The sequence below is a fragment of the Psammomys obesus genome, unplaced genomic scaffold, assembly GCF_907164565.1.
Source record: "Psammomys obesus unplaced genomic scaffold, mPsaObe1.curated_primary_1811, whole genome shotgun sequence".
Lineage (NCBI taxonomy): Eukaryota > Metazoa > Chordata > Mammalia > Rodentia > Muridae > Psammomys > Psammomys obesus.
This window is the reverse complement of record NW_026587759.1, coordinates 1857823-1873803: the sequence shown is the minus strand read 5'-3', so window position 1 is coordinate 1873803 and position 15981 is coordinate 1857823. Positions and strand designations below refer to the sequence as shown.

Here is a 15981-nt window from a genome sequence, read left to right as displayed (position 1 = left end):
AAACAAAAAATAAAAGAGAGTGAGATTTAGCCCTTAATGCAGAACTATGGGAGACTTATTGAGCATGTTTAAGGCCCTAGGCTCAGTCCGCAATATGAAAAATATTAAATAAACAAAATCTTAAAAATAGTGTTACCATAGGACCCAGGTGCATAATTCCTGGGCACATACCCCAAAGGCTCTAAGTTAACACAGCACAGAGACACCTGTACATCCATGTTTACTGCAGCAATATTTGCAGTAGCCTGTGTGTGCAATCAGTGACTCTAAATAGAAGGATATATAAATATAATGAGGTGTGTATCCAAAATTAACTATTATTTAACCTTAAAAATAATAAAGTTCTGTTCTTTGAAGGAAACAAGTCCAAATGGAGATCATCAGATTAAATGAAGCAAGCCAGAATCAGAAAAATGAAAATCATGTTTTCTCCCATGTTGTATATAAATGCATCAAATCATTTATCTGAAAACCACATTGAAGCAGAAACGAGGCTGTCCATGTAAAGAAAGTGGTTTGTGGGAGGGCTGAGGGTGGAGAAGGAAGAATTATGAAGAGTGACTATTTTCAGAGTATATGATGCGCGTGATTGAATATGTCTTTATGAAGCCTATTACTGTGTACAATGAGTATAAATGTCAGTATGAATAAAATCAGCATGATTGAATGATGAGTATGTAAGCCTAAGTCTATCTATAAATCAGAGCTTGACTGACATTTATCTTTGTCTCATATAATGTGCTATGAAAAGAAGGATCAATGATATTGAGCAATTTAACTAGTTTTGAAGACTCCCACGGTGTCAACATTTCACACTCATCTAAAACCTCAGGGAAAGTGAGTCTCAGTGTGGGCTTCCTAGCATCCTTAGCTCCATACCGTCTCACCCTCAGAACTTGCAACTGTGACTACCAGGAAGGCATGGAGGCCTCAGGGCCAGGGAAGAATGACCTGATTTGGTTATAAATTGTCCCCCAGAACTCATGTGTTGAGGGCATTGTCCCCAGTTAGTGTTTATCACTGGGAGGTGATTGAATCAGGAGAGTCCTAAGTCCATAAATAAGGTGTAAAAGTGAATGTGTGTGTAGTTTTAAAGACAATCAGAAATGGCAATTCAATTGCTTATTATATGCAATTAGCTAGTTAATTCTAATTGGCTGTGTTTAGTTTTTCTTTTATTCTACGGTGCCCACAGGAGAGAAAGGTCTTTACATACTTACACATATTATTTCTTATTGGCACATGACTCTGACAATATGATCAATCTTAACCATTGATACAGTTATTAAAGACTCACAGAGACTCAGTGTCAAGCAGAACTTAACAAGTGTCTAACAAGCTCCACAATACCTTTCCCTATATTCACCTTAATTCTTCCTGGTTGGCCCAAATCAGAGCTTCACTTGGTCTCTATGGACTACATGGTTTAAAGAAAACTAAAGTGTAGCACATCATCTGAGTGCTAAGCATTATGACTACAATGCTGGCCTCCTAGTGGCCCCCTCCATGCCCACTCTCAATGCTGTCTCATTGAAGCAACATGCTTATGCTTAGGCTGCATATAAGGACTGCTTTTTGTTCTTCTGCCCTCATGTTTTTCTGTGTAGCCCATGTTGCATGCTTGTTCCTTTTTTATGATTCCTTGTTTTGAACAATGTGAACTCTTGAACCAGCAACTTTTAGAAGTCACAGATAGGGAAGTTCCAATATTATTATGAGTTAACAAGTATTTACTTCAAATCTAGGGGTAGCATCATTTTAAAAAAATTATTTATTCATTTATTTATTCCTGATTTTATCCCCTCCCTTCTCTCTTCCCAGTCCTACCTTTTCTCCCTCTTCCCTATGACCCCTCCCCTAGTCCATCCACCCACCCATCTACCTACCCACCCACCCCAGCTCATTAAGTCACATCAGAATTGAGCACCTCCTCCTGCCTTGTGGCCTGGTGAGACATCCCCACCAGAGGCAGAGTGATCAGAAAACAGGGAACAGAGGCCATGTTAGAGACAGCCTCTGTCCCCTTACTAGGGTACCCACATGAGCTGCCCATCTGCTACATCTGTGTAGGGGGCCTAGGTACAGTGTATGTATGGTCCTTGGTTGATGCTTCAGTGTCTGTAAACCCCTTTGGATTCTGGCTACTTGGCTCTTTTGCTCTTAAAAATCTTCTACCTCAACATTGTATAAAGATTGCTCCCCAACTGTCTCTTGATATGCCAATAAAGCACCTTACAGCCAATGGCTTGTCAGGGGAGAGAATAAGGTTGGACTTTCTGCCAGCTAGGGGGCTGGGGTGGGGGAAGAGTTTGCAAAGGAAGTAAAGGATTCAGCTACCAGTGGAGTTCTAGGTGACATCAAAGAGAGTGCTGGAATAGGAAAGTTACAAGGTGCAAGTATTTGGGGGATGTATTTTGGGAGGAAACCAAATTAGCTTAGAGAATTAAGAATAGAGTAATAACTGCTCAGTTATTGTATTAAAATCTCATTAGTAAACAAACAAACAGAACTGCATTTGACTTGTACTTCCTTATTTCAGCACTCGGGGCTCTCTCTAAGCTTGTATAGCAGCACACATATGTAATCCTAATACTTGGGACATAGAAGCAGGAAGTTCAGTTCAAAGCACCCTGTGTCTATAGCAAGTCAAAGGGAGCCTGAACTACATGAAAACCTTCCAAAAGTCCTGCATTTGACCCCCAAATAGTTTCATTAGCTTTTGTGTATCTATATATAATGAATCTAAAATAAAACTTCATTTCATTTTGACAGTTTGATTTTCCTATAGGAGTAAAATCATTTATGAACGTGAATATTGACTAGTATAGGGTATGACATTAAAATACTTTTAAAAAATTTGTTTTTCAAGACAGGGCTTCTCTGTGTAACCTTGGCTGTCCTGGACTTGCCTTGTAGACCAGGCTGGCCTTGAACTTACAGTGATCTGTCTGACTGAGTGCTGGGATTAAAGGCATGTGCCACCATGCCCAGCTTAAAATACATTCTTTAGGGAAGTCACTGTAACAAAATGTTAAAAGTTAAAATAGTTATTAGTAATATGATTCCTCCTAACTATTTACTGAGGTCCAACAGAGGCACAGGTGCAGTAGTATGTATTTGAAGGCCTACTAAAATCCACATACTTGAAAGAAAACTCTCAATTTCATATGGAAAAACAACAGCAACAGCAAAGAACCCAGAATAGCTAAAACAATCCTGTTCAATAAAAGATATTCTAGAGGTATCTCCATCTCAGATCTCAAGCTGCACTACAGAACAGTAGTAATAAAAACTGCATTGTACTGGCTTAGAAACAGACTGGTGGATCATTGGAACCGAACAGAGGACCTAGAAATAAACCCACACACCTATGGACACCTGATTTTTTATAAAGAAGCCAAAACCATACAATGGAAAAAAGACAGCATCTTCAACAAATGGTGCTTATCTAACTGAATGTCTACATGTAGAAAAATGCAAATAGACCCATATTTATCACCTGCGCAAAGTTAAAGTCCAAGTGGATCAAAGACCTCAACATAAAACCAGACACACTAAATCTGTTAGAAAAAAAAAAAAGTGGGGATGTGCCTTGACCTCACTGGCACAGGAGACAACTTCCTGAACAGAATACCAACAACACAGGCTCTAAGATCAACAATTATTAAATGGGACCTCATTAAACTGAAAAGCTTCTGTAAAGCAAAGGACACTGTCATCAGAACAAAATGACAGTCTACAGACTGGGAAAAGATCTTCAGCAGCTCTACATCTGATAGAATTGAAGAAATTAAACACCAACAAACCAAGTAATCCAATTAAAAAATGGGGAAAAGAAGTAAACAGAGATTTCTCGACAGAGGAATATCAAATGGCAGAGAAACACTTAAAGAAATGCTCAACATCCTTGGTCATTTGGGAAATGCAAATCAAAACTGCCCTGAGATTTCACCTCAAACCCATCAGATTGACTAAGATCAAAAACACAAATGATGATGCATGCTGGAGAGGTTGTGGAGAAAGGGGAACCCTCCTCCATTGCTGGTGGGAACGTAACCTTGTACAACCACTTTGGAAATCAATCTGGCACTTTCTCAGACAATTAGGAATAGTGCTTCCTCAAGATCCAGCTATACCACTCCTAGGATTATACCCAAAATTTGCTCAAGTACACAATAAGGACATTTGCTCAACCATGGTTGTAGCAGCTTTATTTGTAATAGCCAGAATCTGGAAACAAACTAGATGTCCCTCAATGGAAGAATGGATACAGAAAGTGTAGTACATTTACACAATGGAATACTACTCAGCAATTAAATACAAGGAAATCATGAAATTTGCAGGCAAATGGTGGGAGCTAGAAAAGATCATCCAGAGTGAGGTAACCCAGAAGCAGAAAGAAACATATGGTATATACTCACTTATAGGCAGATATTAGACATATAATATAGGATAAACATACTAAAGTTTATAGTCCTAAAAAAGCTAAACAATAAAAAGGACCCTAGGGTAGATATTTAATTCTCATTCAAAAGGGCAAACAGGATAGACATTGGGTAGGAGCAGACAAGGAACAGGACAGGAACCTTCCACAGAGGACCTCTGAAAAACTCTATCCACTAGGGTATTGAAGGAGATACTGAGACTCATAGCCCAACTTTCGGCAGAGTGCTATAATCCTTATGGAAGGAAAGGGAGATAGAAATACCTGGAGGGACAATAACTCCATAAGGAGAACAACAGAGCCAAACAAACAAACAAACAAACAAACAAACAAACAAACTGTTGTAGAAAGTTATTAATATTTACTATTGGTTTATCTTCTAATAAATCTTGCTGTTAATCTTAAACAGCTGTATAACCAAATCACCACACAGAGACTGGGTTTTTAGTTAACCTAGAACACAATGCTGGGCAATATTTACTCCCTCCTAAACCTCCAAGCCCTCAGTTTCCTAACATTTAGATTTCCCACATTATACTTGTTTTTTGTGAAATCTTAGGTCTGGTTCATGCTCCACGTCCTCCAAGATCTCTCCTCCAGCTCTGTTCTCCTAGCTCTGCTCTCGCCCCTTCTCCTCCCACTCATTTCCCGCCTTCTGGCTCTTCCCCTCTTTCCTGTCCTCTGGCTCCTCCCTGCTCAACATTGTGTCTAGTTGCTTTATTTTTTGTCCTGTTTACACAAGAGTTGAGACAGGATGCTTAGAATGAGTATCACAATGCAATATCCATACTGAAACCAGAGAGTTGGGGGTGGGGTGGGGGAGAAATCAGTATTTGAATGAACAAGGGTAAAATGTATACATTAAAAAGAAAACATTATACCAACACAAACAAACAAACAAACAAACAAACAAACAAAACTAGGCCTAGGGGGGGCCTGCAGAGATCGATACTCCAATCAAGGACCATGCATGGAGAGGACCTATACACTCTCCTCAAAGGAAGCCCATAGGCTGCTCAGTTTCTAAGTAGGTTCTCTAGCAAGGGGTACAGGGCTGTCTCTGACATGACCTCAGTGGCTGGCTCTTTGATTACCTCCTCCTGTGGGGTGCAGCCTTGCCAGGACACAGAGGAAGATAATGCAGCCAGCCTTGAAGAGACCTGATAGGCTAGCATCAGATAGAAGGGGAGGAGATTCTCCCCTATCAGGGGACTAGGGAAAGGGCATAGAAGAGGGAGAGTGGGTGGGACTGGGAGGCAATGAGGGAGGGGGCTGCAGAGGTGAATAAATTATAATAAATAAATAGATAGATAGATAGATAGATAGATAGATAGATAGATAGATAAATGGCAATTTATAGAAAGAAAGCATTTAATTGGAGGTTCCCTTATGGTTTCAGAAAGTGAATCCATGATCTCCATGATAGGCAGATAGGCAGGCAGGCATGCCAGTGAGTCAGTAGCTAAGAGTTTACGTTCTGATTCAAACATTGGAGATAGAGGGAAGGAAGAACTGGCCTAGCATGGATTCTTGAAACCTCAAAGCCAACCCTAGTGATACATATTCTCTAACAAGACCATACCTCCTCCAACAATGCCACGCCTCCTGATCCTTCCCCAAAAGTTCCACTAACTAGCGATCAAGCATTCAAATGTGAACCTAGAGTCCATTCTCATTCAAACCATCACACTCTGATACCATTTTTTTTAAATAACATTTTCTCTTTTCTTTGGAGATGTTAGTAATCAGTTCCAGTCAGTACAGGAAGGATAAAGACAAAAAAAAAAAAAAAAAAAAGACACTTTATTTCGCTATAATCAGTAATCCATAGATTCACAACATGCTTCAAAGGGCAGTTTTGGAAGTCGAAATACAGCCACCAGACACAGCACATGTAATTGGATTACTCTTGCTTCCAAGCCTCCACATCAACAGAACAAGAGAGTATTGTTTAGTGCCCTGTGTACCTACATGTCTCTTTCTATATGTACATATTTGTGAATGTAGCTGTGTATGCTTCTGTTAAAGTTATATGAGTTCATGTTAAAAAAGTCCACATACTCATTACCTCAACCATGCCCCAGAGCATAAGCAAAAGTGTTAAAAGTGAAAAACAATGCTGTGTGTGCATGACAGAGATATAGGTATTTGTGTGAGAGGGGTTTGTTTATAGTTAAATTCATCTAACTGAGGATATTGTGGCAAAGTTAACCAAAGGATGCTACATTGGAAATACTTGCACTGCCTGAAAGAGGAGAGAGATTAATGTCTTGAATGCATAGGAATGTTTTTAATTATTATTAGCAATAATAAAAAGACAGGGACTCCTACAGGAAATTAGCTAAGATTTTTAAATAGGTAATTTACAAGGGGAAAAGTCCCCTAAAAGTCAGACAAGTAAATGAATAAATTAAAACAAAATAACTAGGAACTGGAAAAATGCCTCAGCCGTTAAGAGCACTGGTTCAATTCCCTGCATCCGTATGGTGGGTCACGTCGTCTGCAATTCTGGTTTCAGAGGATCCAAGATTTTCTTCTGGCTTCTCTAGATACCATGCATGCATGCACTGCACATACATAACTCTCATACACCACGATAAAATAAAATTTAAAATCCACTAGTCATCAGACAAACACAGCCAATTAAATGAGAACGTTTCACTGAGCAGAAAGCGGTCACAGTATTGTTAGCCTGAATAGCACAGCCCCCAGCCAGCTTTCCCTGCTCCCCAGTGCCCCAGCCGGCATGAGCTGCCCCCCCCCCCCAGGCTGCGTCCCACAGTGCCATGTGTGGTGGCGCTTTGGGTTGCTCAGTACCAAGCCACCTGGGGCATGGTCTGACTTAACTCTGAACTCAGAGATTCTGAACTACAGGACTCAGAGCTGGCACAGTGGACCATCTTCCCTCTGCTCCAGGAGGTCTCTGACTCCCGGGAAGACTCAGATGCCCAGAAGTCAGAAACATCTACCTGTCCTTGAGCTACACTGACTAAGGTGTGTCTCCAACAAAACTAATGTCAGTTCAACTTCTATTGTAAATCATTAAGCAGGTAAATAGGTATTTTAAGGTATTTATTTTATATGTGCATGGTGTATATATGCTTGTGTGAGTACGTATGATGTGTGTTTGTGTGTACGTGATGTTTATGTAGGAACTTGTATGTATGCATTCATGTGTATGTGGGAATGTATGTGCCAAGGCAGGTTGTGTGCAGGTCAGAGGACAACTCTGGGTGTTGGTCTTTGCTTTCTACTTTGCTGGTGACAGGGTCTTTTCATTGTTTGATGATGTGTTTGCCAGGATAGATGGCCTACAGCATCCCAGGATTCTCCTGTCCCATCTGCCACTTCACCTTGGGGACACTAGGATTACAGGTGTGTGGGTCTGTGGGTCCTCGGTCTTCACATAGCAAGTGCTTCACATCCTAGTTGTAGCTCCCTTCTTCCTCTACTCCCAGTCCCACCCTCCCTCTGTTCTCCTTCCCTCCTTGCCTCTTCCTCAGAAAAGGGGAGCTCCCTTTCCCATCCACCCCAGCTCATCAAGCTGCCTCAGGACTGAGCATGTCCTCTTCCCCTGTGGCCTGATAAGGCAGTCCCACCAGGGGAAGTGATCCAAAAGCTGGCAAGTGAGTCCTTGTCCAATGCAGTCCCCACTTCCCTTACTAGAGGACCCACATGAAGCCTAAGCTGTCTGTTATATCTTTTATAGCTGTCTGTTATATCTAAGCTGTCTGTTATATCTTTGTAGGGGCCTAGGTCCAGTCCATTTATGGTCCTTGGTTGGTGCTTCAGTCTCAGCAAGCCCCTCTGGGCCCTGGTTAGTTGGCTCTGTTTGTCTTCTTGTGGAGTTCCTGTCACCTCCAGGTCCTTTTGTCTTTCCTCCCACTTTTCCACAAGACTCCCTAAGCATCACCCAATGTTTGGCTGTGCGTCTCAGCTTCTGCTTTGAGGCACTGCTGCATACAACATCTCAGAGTCTTGTCTGTCAGACTCTTGTCAAGCTTAGGAGAGCATCATCCATAGTGTCAGGGTTGGCACTCTCCCATAGGGTGGGTCTTTGGTTGGGCCAGGCATTGATAGGGCATTCCCTCAATCTCTGCTCTATCTGCTCTATCTTTACTCCTGTACATCTTGTAGGCAGGGTAAATTTGGGGTTGAAGTTTTTGTGAGTGGGTTAGAGTTTCTCTCCCTCTGCCAGGAGGCTATTCTAGTGAGAAGGTGTCCTCTTCAGTCTCTATGGCCTCTGCTACTAGGAGTCTCTGATGGAGTCCCCTTCATATCCTCCCAGGGGTCTAGCCTGACTTAGGACTCCAGCTTGTCACAGAGATGTCCCACCCTCCGCTTCTTTTTCTCTACAGGCCTCTGTCCTCTCACCTTCCTTCTCCCCACATCTGATCGCTACCCACTTGGCTCTCTATACTCCATCTCCTACCTTGTTTTCTCATGTCATCCACTATGTCTGTCTATTGTATTTCCCTTCCAAGTGAGATTTATGTATCCTCCGTTGGATCCTCTTTTTTATTTATCTTCTTTGGGTCTATGCCTTGTAGTATGCTTATCCTGTACTATATGGCTAAAATCCCCTTATGTTGGTATAATGTTCTTTTGGAATGTATACAATTTACCCTTGTTCATTAAAATGCTGGTTTCTCTACCCCACTATTTGTTTTCAATCCGGCCATCACATTGTGATGCTTATTCTAAGCATCAAGTTTTTGTAAACATGCCACCATTTGTTCTCTGTAATTGTCAATAAAACACCCAGCCAGTGCTGCCCAATGGGGAGAATAGGGTGGGACATCCTGGTCTGGAGGGGAGGGGAAGGAAGCCAGTGAAAGGAGTAGAAGAGCGGAGATCTGCAGGAAAGGACTTCAAACAACAAGGAGAGATGAACTGGACCTAAGATCTGACTAAAAGCAAGTATAACGGGTGAAATCTGAATGGCAGGAAACTATGAGGGCTTGGAGGTTTAGGATGGAGTAACTATTGCCCAGCATTGTGCTCTAGGTTAATTAAATAAATCCTAGTCTCTGTTTGGTGATTTATGTATATAGATGGGTTAGGAATAACAGCTGCTTAGCTAGAAGATAAGTCAATGATAAATATTAATAATCAACAACACCCTTATAAGTGAGTACATACCATGTGTGTCTTTCGGAGTCTGTGTTATCTCACTCAGGATGATCTGTTTTAGTTCTATCCATTTTCCTGCACATTTCATGATTTCTTTGTTTTTAATAGCTGAGTAGTATTCTATTGTGTAAATGTGCTACGGTTTCTTTATCCATTCTTCCACCGAGGGACATCTGGGTTGTTTTCAGATTCTGGCTGATATGAATAAAGTTGCTATGAACATAGTTGAGCAAGTGTCCTTGTTCTGTGGTGGAGCATCTTTTGGGTATATACCCAGGAATGGTAGAGCTGCGTCTTAAAGTAAAGCCATTTCTGAGAAAGCGCCAGATTGATTCCCAAAGTGGCTATACAAGTTTACACTCCCACCAGCAATGGAGAAGTGTTCTCCTTTCTCCACAACCTTGCCAGCATGTGCTGTCCCTTGAGTTTTTGATGTTAGCTATTCTGATCAGTGTGAGATGGAATCTCAGTGTCGTTTTGATTTGCATTTCTTAATGACTAAGAAAGTTGAGCATTTCAAGTGCTTCTCCACCATTTGATATTCCTCTGTTGAGAATTCTCTAGTTCTGTGCCTCATTTTTAAATTGGGTTATTTTGTTCATTGGTTTTTTTGATTTCTTAAATTCATTATATATTTTGTCAGATATAGGATTGGTTATGATCTTATCCCAATCTGTAGATTTTCTTTTCGTTCTATTGACAATGTCCTTTGCCTCATAGAAGCTTTTCAGTTTCAAGAGGTTTCATTTATTAATTGTTGATCTTAGAGCATGTGCTGTTGGTGTTCTGTTCAGGAAATTGTCTCCTGTGCCAATGAGTTACAGGCTCTTCCCCACTTTTTCTTCTAATAGATTTAGTGTATCTGGTGTTTAGTGTATCTGATGGATCAAAGTGGTCTTTGATCCACTTGGACTTTACTTTTGTGCAAGGTGCTAAATATGGATCCATTTGCATTTTTCTATATGTAGACATCCGGTTAGACCAGCACCGTTTGTTGAAGATACTTTCTCTTTTTCCATTGTATGATTTTGGCTCCTTTGTCAAAATCAGGTACGCATAGCAGTGTGGGTTTATTTCTGTGTCTTTGATTTAATTCTATTGATAAACCATCCCATTTCTATGCCAATGCCATGAAGTTTTTATTACTATTGCTCTTTCGTATAGCTTGAAATCAGGAATGGAGATACCTCCAGAAGTTTTTTTTATTGTGCAGGATTGTTTTGGCAATTCTGTTTTGTTTGTTTGTTTGTTTGTTTTTCCACATGAGGTTGAGAATTGTTCTTTCAAGGTCTGTAAAGAGCTTTGTTGGTATTTTGATGGGGAATTCATTGAATCTGTGTATGGCTTTTGGTAAAATTGCCATTTTTACTGTGTTAATCCTACTGATCCATGAGCATGGAATGTCTTTCCATCTTCTGATAAGTTCTTCAATTTCTTTCTTTAGAGACTTGAAGTTCTCATCATAGCTTCATATTTTGTACCTATATTCTGTCCTTTGTCCCTAGTGCAAAGCAGCACAAATTTTAACATCCAAACTTCTGTTCTTCAAGTATGTAGTGAAGGGATAGGGGAAGCACTGCATCTTCCCAGATTCTTCTGTGGTGGCATCAGCTGTACGGAGACACTCTCAGAGCAGTATGCAGCCTACAGACCTTACACTAAGCCAATGCATCCACTTCATATGCACTCAAGAGACCTACAACCTCTCAGTTGCTCATGGGCTCAGCTTGTCCTGTCATCTTCTCTGGACCTCCCAGCCTTCCCCAAAATTGAAACCCTTCATTCTAAGCATCACAGGAACTACTCGTGTTGACATATGAAGGACTTCTAATGGTCTTCATATACTCTCAACTTTCAGCTCCCTTTCGTTCTACAAAGCTTCCCTTGAAGCTTCTGTCTGGGTGGTTTTCCTAAAAATGCTTTTGCTACATTGTACCTCTGATAACCTGTTTACAGAATCCTGCATGCTCACCCCCCCTGCCTTCAGGGCGGTCTCACCCTCTCCCGTTCTCCCCATCTCTCCAGTCACTCTTCCCAGTATTCTCTAGACCACACTTCAGAGAGTATTCACCTCAGGAACTTCATACTTCCTTGCACCCTCCGTCATCCACCCCATGGCTTCAGACCTCACACATGTGATGGTAGCTATCAAATTTAGAGTTGGACCCTCTTTTCCTGCTTTCTTTGGCCACCTTTGCCTGCATTGCAAATAGTGAGGCCAATGCTCAATGTCCCAAACTTAGCTCTTAATCCTCTCTTCCAATAATACAAGCTCTCCTTTGGGCTTTTCCACCTTACTCAATGTCTCTACATTCTGGTAATTTTTCTAGTGTAGAATTGAAAACCATTCTCAAATATCCACTTCATCATCTAGCTCCACGTTCAGTGTCTCCACTTCTGGCTCCAGGCAGAACACTGCTAAGCCTGATTAATTTTTTTTTTTTTTTGAAATGAGGCCATGATCTTACCTCTTCTTGTCGCTCTCTGGTTAAATAGTCATGAAGGCTTCTCCTACAGTCGCCTCCTAACTGAGCTTCCCATACCTACTGCGATGCTGTTTCTTCATTACTTGTCTATAGAACAGTCCAGACCGACCTTTAAAACTATGAACTTGATCTTCCAGATTTTGATTAACATGTCTCAATAGCTTTCAATTCTCTTCATGTGGCTGCAACAACACTCTTAAACTACATGGTTTATGAACATAGAAAGTGATCTCATACAGTTCTAAAGAGTACACAAATCTCGTCACCAGTGTCCACGGTCTGGAGGTCTACTCTCTGCTCTACACCTGTATAGACACACGTGGAGGGTGAAGGCATCTCCTGTGCTTTCTCTGGAAGCGTTCTAATACTACCCATGAGTGCTCCCCTCATCATAGCATCTGTCTTTCCACTCTGCTTTCCTACTTACCAGGGTCAGCTGTTAACAGCTGAATTTTGAAGGTAGAGGATATTCATATCGTAGCAAACCTGCATGGAAATCTGTGAAACGGCCTGTAGGAACACCGCTTCTGCATCACCTTGGCCGCTAATCGTACTCCAGCTGCCTTATTACTACAAGTTATTACTATCCCGCTATCAGCGTTGCTGTTGCTCTTCTGATAGTCCCCACCTTCAGCCCCCATGCAAGAATTACAGGTGAACGCCTGACAGCTTCTGTTCTTCAAGGCCTGCTCCTTCCTAGCTCCTTTGCTTGACTGATGCTTGCTGATTCTCTAAGTTCATTTACGAAACATATTCCTCATAGAATGGCAGAGAAACACTTAAAGAAATGCTCAATGTCCTTAGCCATCAGGGAGATGCAAATCAAAACGCCCCTTAGATTTCACCTTACACCCATCAGAATGGCTAAGATCAAAAACTCAAGTGGCAACACATGCTGAAAAAGTTGTGGAGAAAGGGGAACCCTCCTCCACTGCTGGTGGGAATGTAAACTTGTACAACCACTTTGGAAATCAATCTGGTGCTTTCTCAGACAATTAGGAATAGCGCTACCTCAAGATCCAGCTATACCACTCCTAGGCATGTACCCCAAAGTTGCTCAAGTACACAACACGGACATTTGTTCAACCATATTCATAGCAGCTTTGTTCATAATAGCCAGAACTTGGAAACAACCCAGATGTCCCTCAACGGAGGAATGGATACAGAAATTGTAGTACATTTACACAGTGGAATACTGCTCAGCAATTGAAAACAAGGAAATCATGAAATTTGCACACAAATGGTGGGACCTAGAAAAGATCATCCTGAGTGAGGTATACCAGAAGTAGAATGACACAGACAGTATATATTCACTTATAAGTGGATACTAGACCTATAAGACAGGATAAACATACTAAAATCTGTACACCTAAAGAAGCTAAGCAAGGAGGAGGACCCTGGATATGATCAATCCTCACTCAGAAAGGCAAACGGGACAGACATTGGAAGAGGCAGAAAGTGGGAACAGGACAGGAGCCTACCACGGAGGGCCTCTGAAAGACTCTACCTAGCAGTGCATCAAAGCAGATGCTTAGTCTCATAACCAAACCTTCAGCAGAGTGCAGGGAATCATACGAAAAAGGGGGAGTTAGTAAGACCTGGAGAAGAAAGGAGCTCCACAAGGACCAAATATATCTGGGTACAGGGGTCTTGTCTGAGACTGATTCTCCAATCAAGGACCATGTATGGATATAACCTAGAACCCCTGCTCAGATGTAGCCCATGGCAGCTTAGTATCCAAGTGGGTACCCTAGTAAGGGGAATATGTCGGAGACATCTGACATGAACTCAGTGCTCTCCTCCCCCGTGGGAGGAACAACCCAGCTAGGCCACAGAGGAGGACAATGCAGCCAGTCCTGGTGAGACCTGACAAGCTAAGGTCAGATGGAAGGGAAGGAGAACATCAGTGGACTCAGAGAGGGGCAGGGAGGAGATGAGGGAGGGTGAGATTGGGAGGGAATGAGGGCTACAGCTGGGATACAAAGTAAATAAACTGTAATTAATATAAAAAATAAAAATAATTACAAAAAGAAACGTGTTCCTCAATTTCTTATCTGAATACAGTCTCGGTTAATGTGCTAGGGAAGCTACATTTGTATGTCTGCATTTCCAGCTTGAGTATTGGTGACCATGTGCTTTTCAGTCATTGGATAAGTCCCTGTGAGGATCAGGATTCTGCTTCATGGCAATGTCTAGGGAAGCACAGATACCTCAAGGTTTATTTTAGCATTTGCCAATACATTTAACCACTTAACAAAATATAAAGTACACCCTACATGTGAAAATGTAATTTATAATGTATAAAACTCAACAGACCACAAAACCATCACCATTACCCTCAAGACCATTGAACTTCCAAAGTGTTCTCCAGTCCCGCTTTTATTATTATTTCTGGTAAGAATACATGACATGATCTCTCCTTTCCTTGAAATATTTAAGGGTACAAATCAGCATTTTTTTAACCTACTGCCGCTATGCTATGTATAATCCAGTGACCGTCACCTTACATTCCCTTGCTAATGACCATGATATGCTTCTTAGTTATTAATCTTTGAAGGTTCCTACTTGTTTTCAAATCCTTAATCTAGTTGATCCTTAAGTGACTGACAATCATTGATAGTTCAAGACCGTTGGCCCCTTGTGATTTCTATATGCAGAATAGAGAATCTTATTCTCTTAAGTTTAGTTCAGTAAAAAATCCACACACAATGTGCTCACCATCTATGTTTGGAAGTGTTTATAGGAGGCCTAACTCAGCAAAACATTATTAACAATACCAACAGCTACTATAGTTTTCAGATGAGCTCTGCAGTCAAGCACACATAGAAAATGGTGCTTTAGAAAAAAAGAAAATGGGGGTGGGGGGATCACAGGGACAAGCTGGAGATCTGCAGCAGGCTTCTGGGAGGATATAGGGGTGCTCTAGCTGAGACTCCTAGAAGTAGGGGACATGGAAACTGGAGTGGCCACCTCACAGCCAGGCAGGATTTCCAGTGGAGGGAGGGGGACATCAAGCCATCCACAAAACCTTCAACCCAAAATTTACCCTGCCTCCAAGAAATGCAGAATAAAGATGGAGCAGAGATTGAGGAATGTCCAACCAATGCCTGGCCCAACCTGAGAGCCACCCACAGGAGAGAGCCAGCCCCTGACACTATTAAGGATACTCTGCTATGCTTGCAGACAGGAGCCTAGCATAACTGCTTCTGACAGGTTCCACTCAGCAGCAAATAGAAAGAGCCAATGCTGAGAGTCACAGCCAAACATTAGGCAGAGCTCGGGGAGTCTTGTGGAAGAGTGGGGGAGGAGGAATAGACGGACCTGGAGGGGACAAGAACTCCACAAAAACCCCAACAAAGTCAACTAACCTAGACTTATAGGGGCTTACAGAGACTGCAGCACCAACCAAAGCTCATACATGGACCAAACCTAGGCAGTATGTATGTATGTATGTATGTATGTATGTATGTATGTATGTATGTATGCATGCATGCATGCATGTATGTATGTATGTATGTATGTATGTATGTATGTATGTGTGTATGAAACATGTATGTAACTGATGGGCAATTTGATCTTCTTGTGGGTCCGCTAGCAAGTGGAGCAGGGGCTCTCTCTGACAATGGACTCTATTGCCTGCTTTTAGGTCCCTTGCCTCTAGCTGGCTGCCTTGTGTGGCCTTAGTGGAAGAGGATGTGCTTAGTCCTGCTGTGACTGGATGTGCCAGGGAGGCTTGGCAAAGGGAGGGGGCTCCCTTTTCTGAGAAGAGGGGAGGGGGGAAAAAGGGAAAGGGAGAAAGAGGGAAGATGATGGGAGGGTGGGACAAGGAGGAGAGGAGGGAGGGGTGTATTGAGAATGTAAAGTACATAAATGAAGAAGAGGAGGAGGAGGAGGAGGAGGAGAAGGAGGAGGAGGAGG

The 15981-nt window shown here is 41.9% G+C and overlaps 1 protein-coding gene across 1 annotated transcript in view; it reads right to left on the bottom strand.

The window, feature by feature from the left end:
* Nucleotides 1-15981, bottom strand: part of Mctp1 (multiple C2 and transmembrane domain containing 1) — a 570389-nt gene that overhangs the window by 264476 nt on the left and 289932 nt on the right. Inside the window, exon 3 of the mRNA XM_055604040.1 lies at nt 12600-12691. Within this exon, the coding sequence (XP_055460015.1) occupies nt 12600-12691 (92 nt within the window). The remainder of the gene's footprint in view (nt 1-12599; nt 12692-15981) is intronic.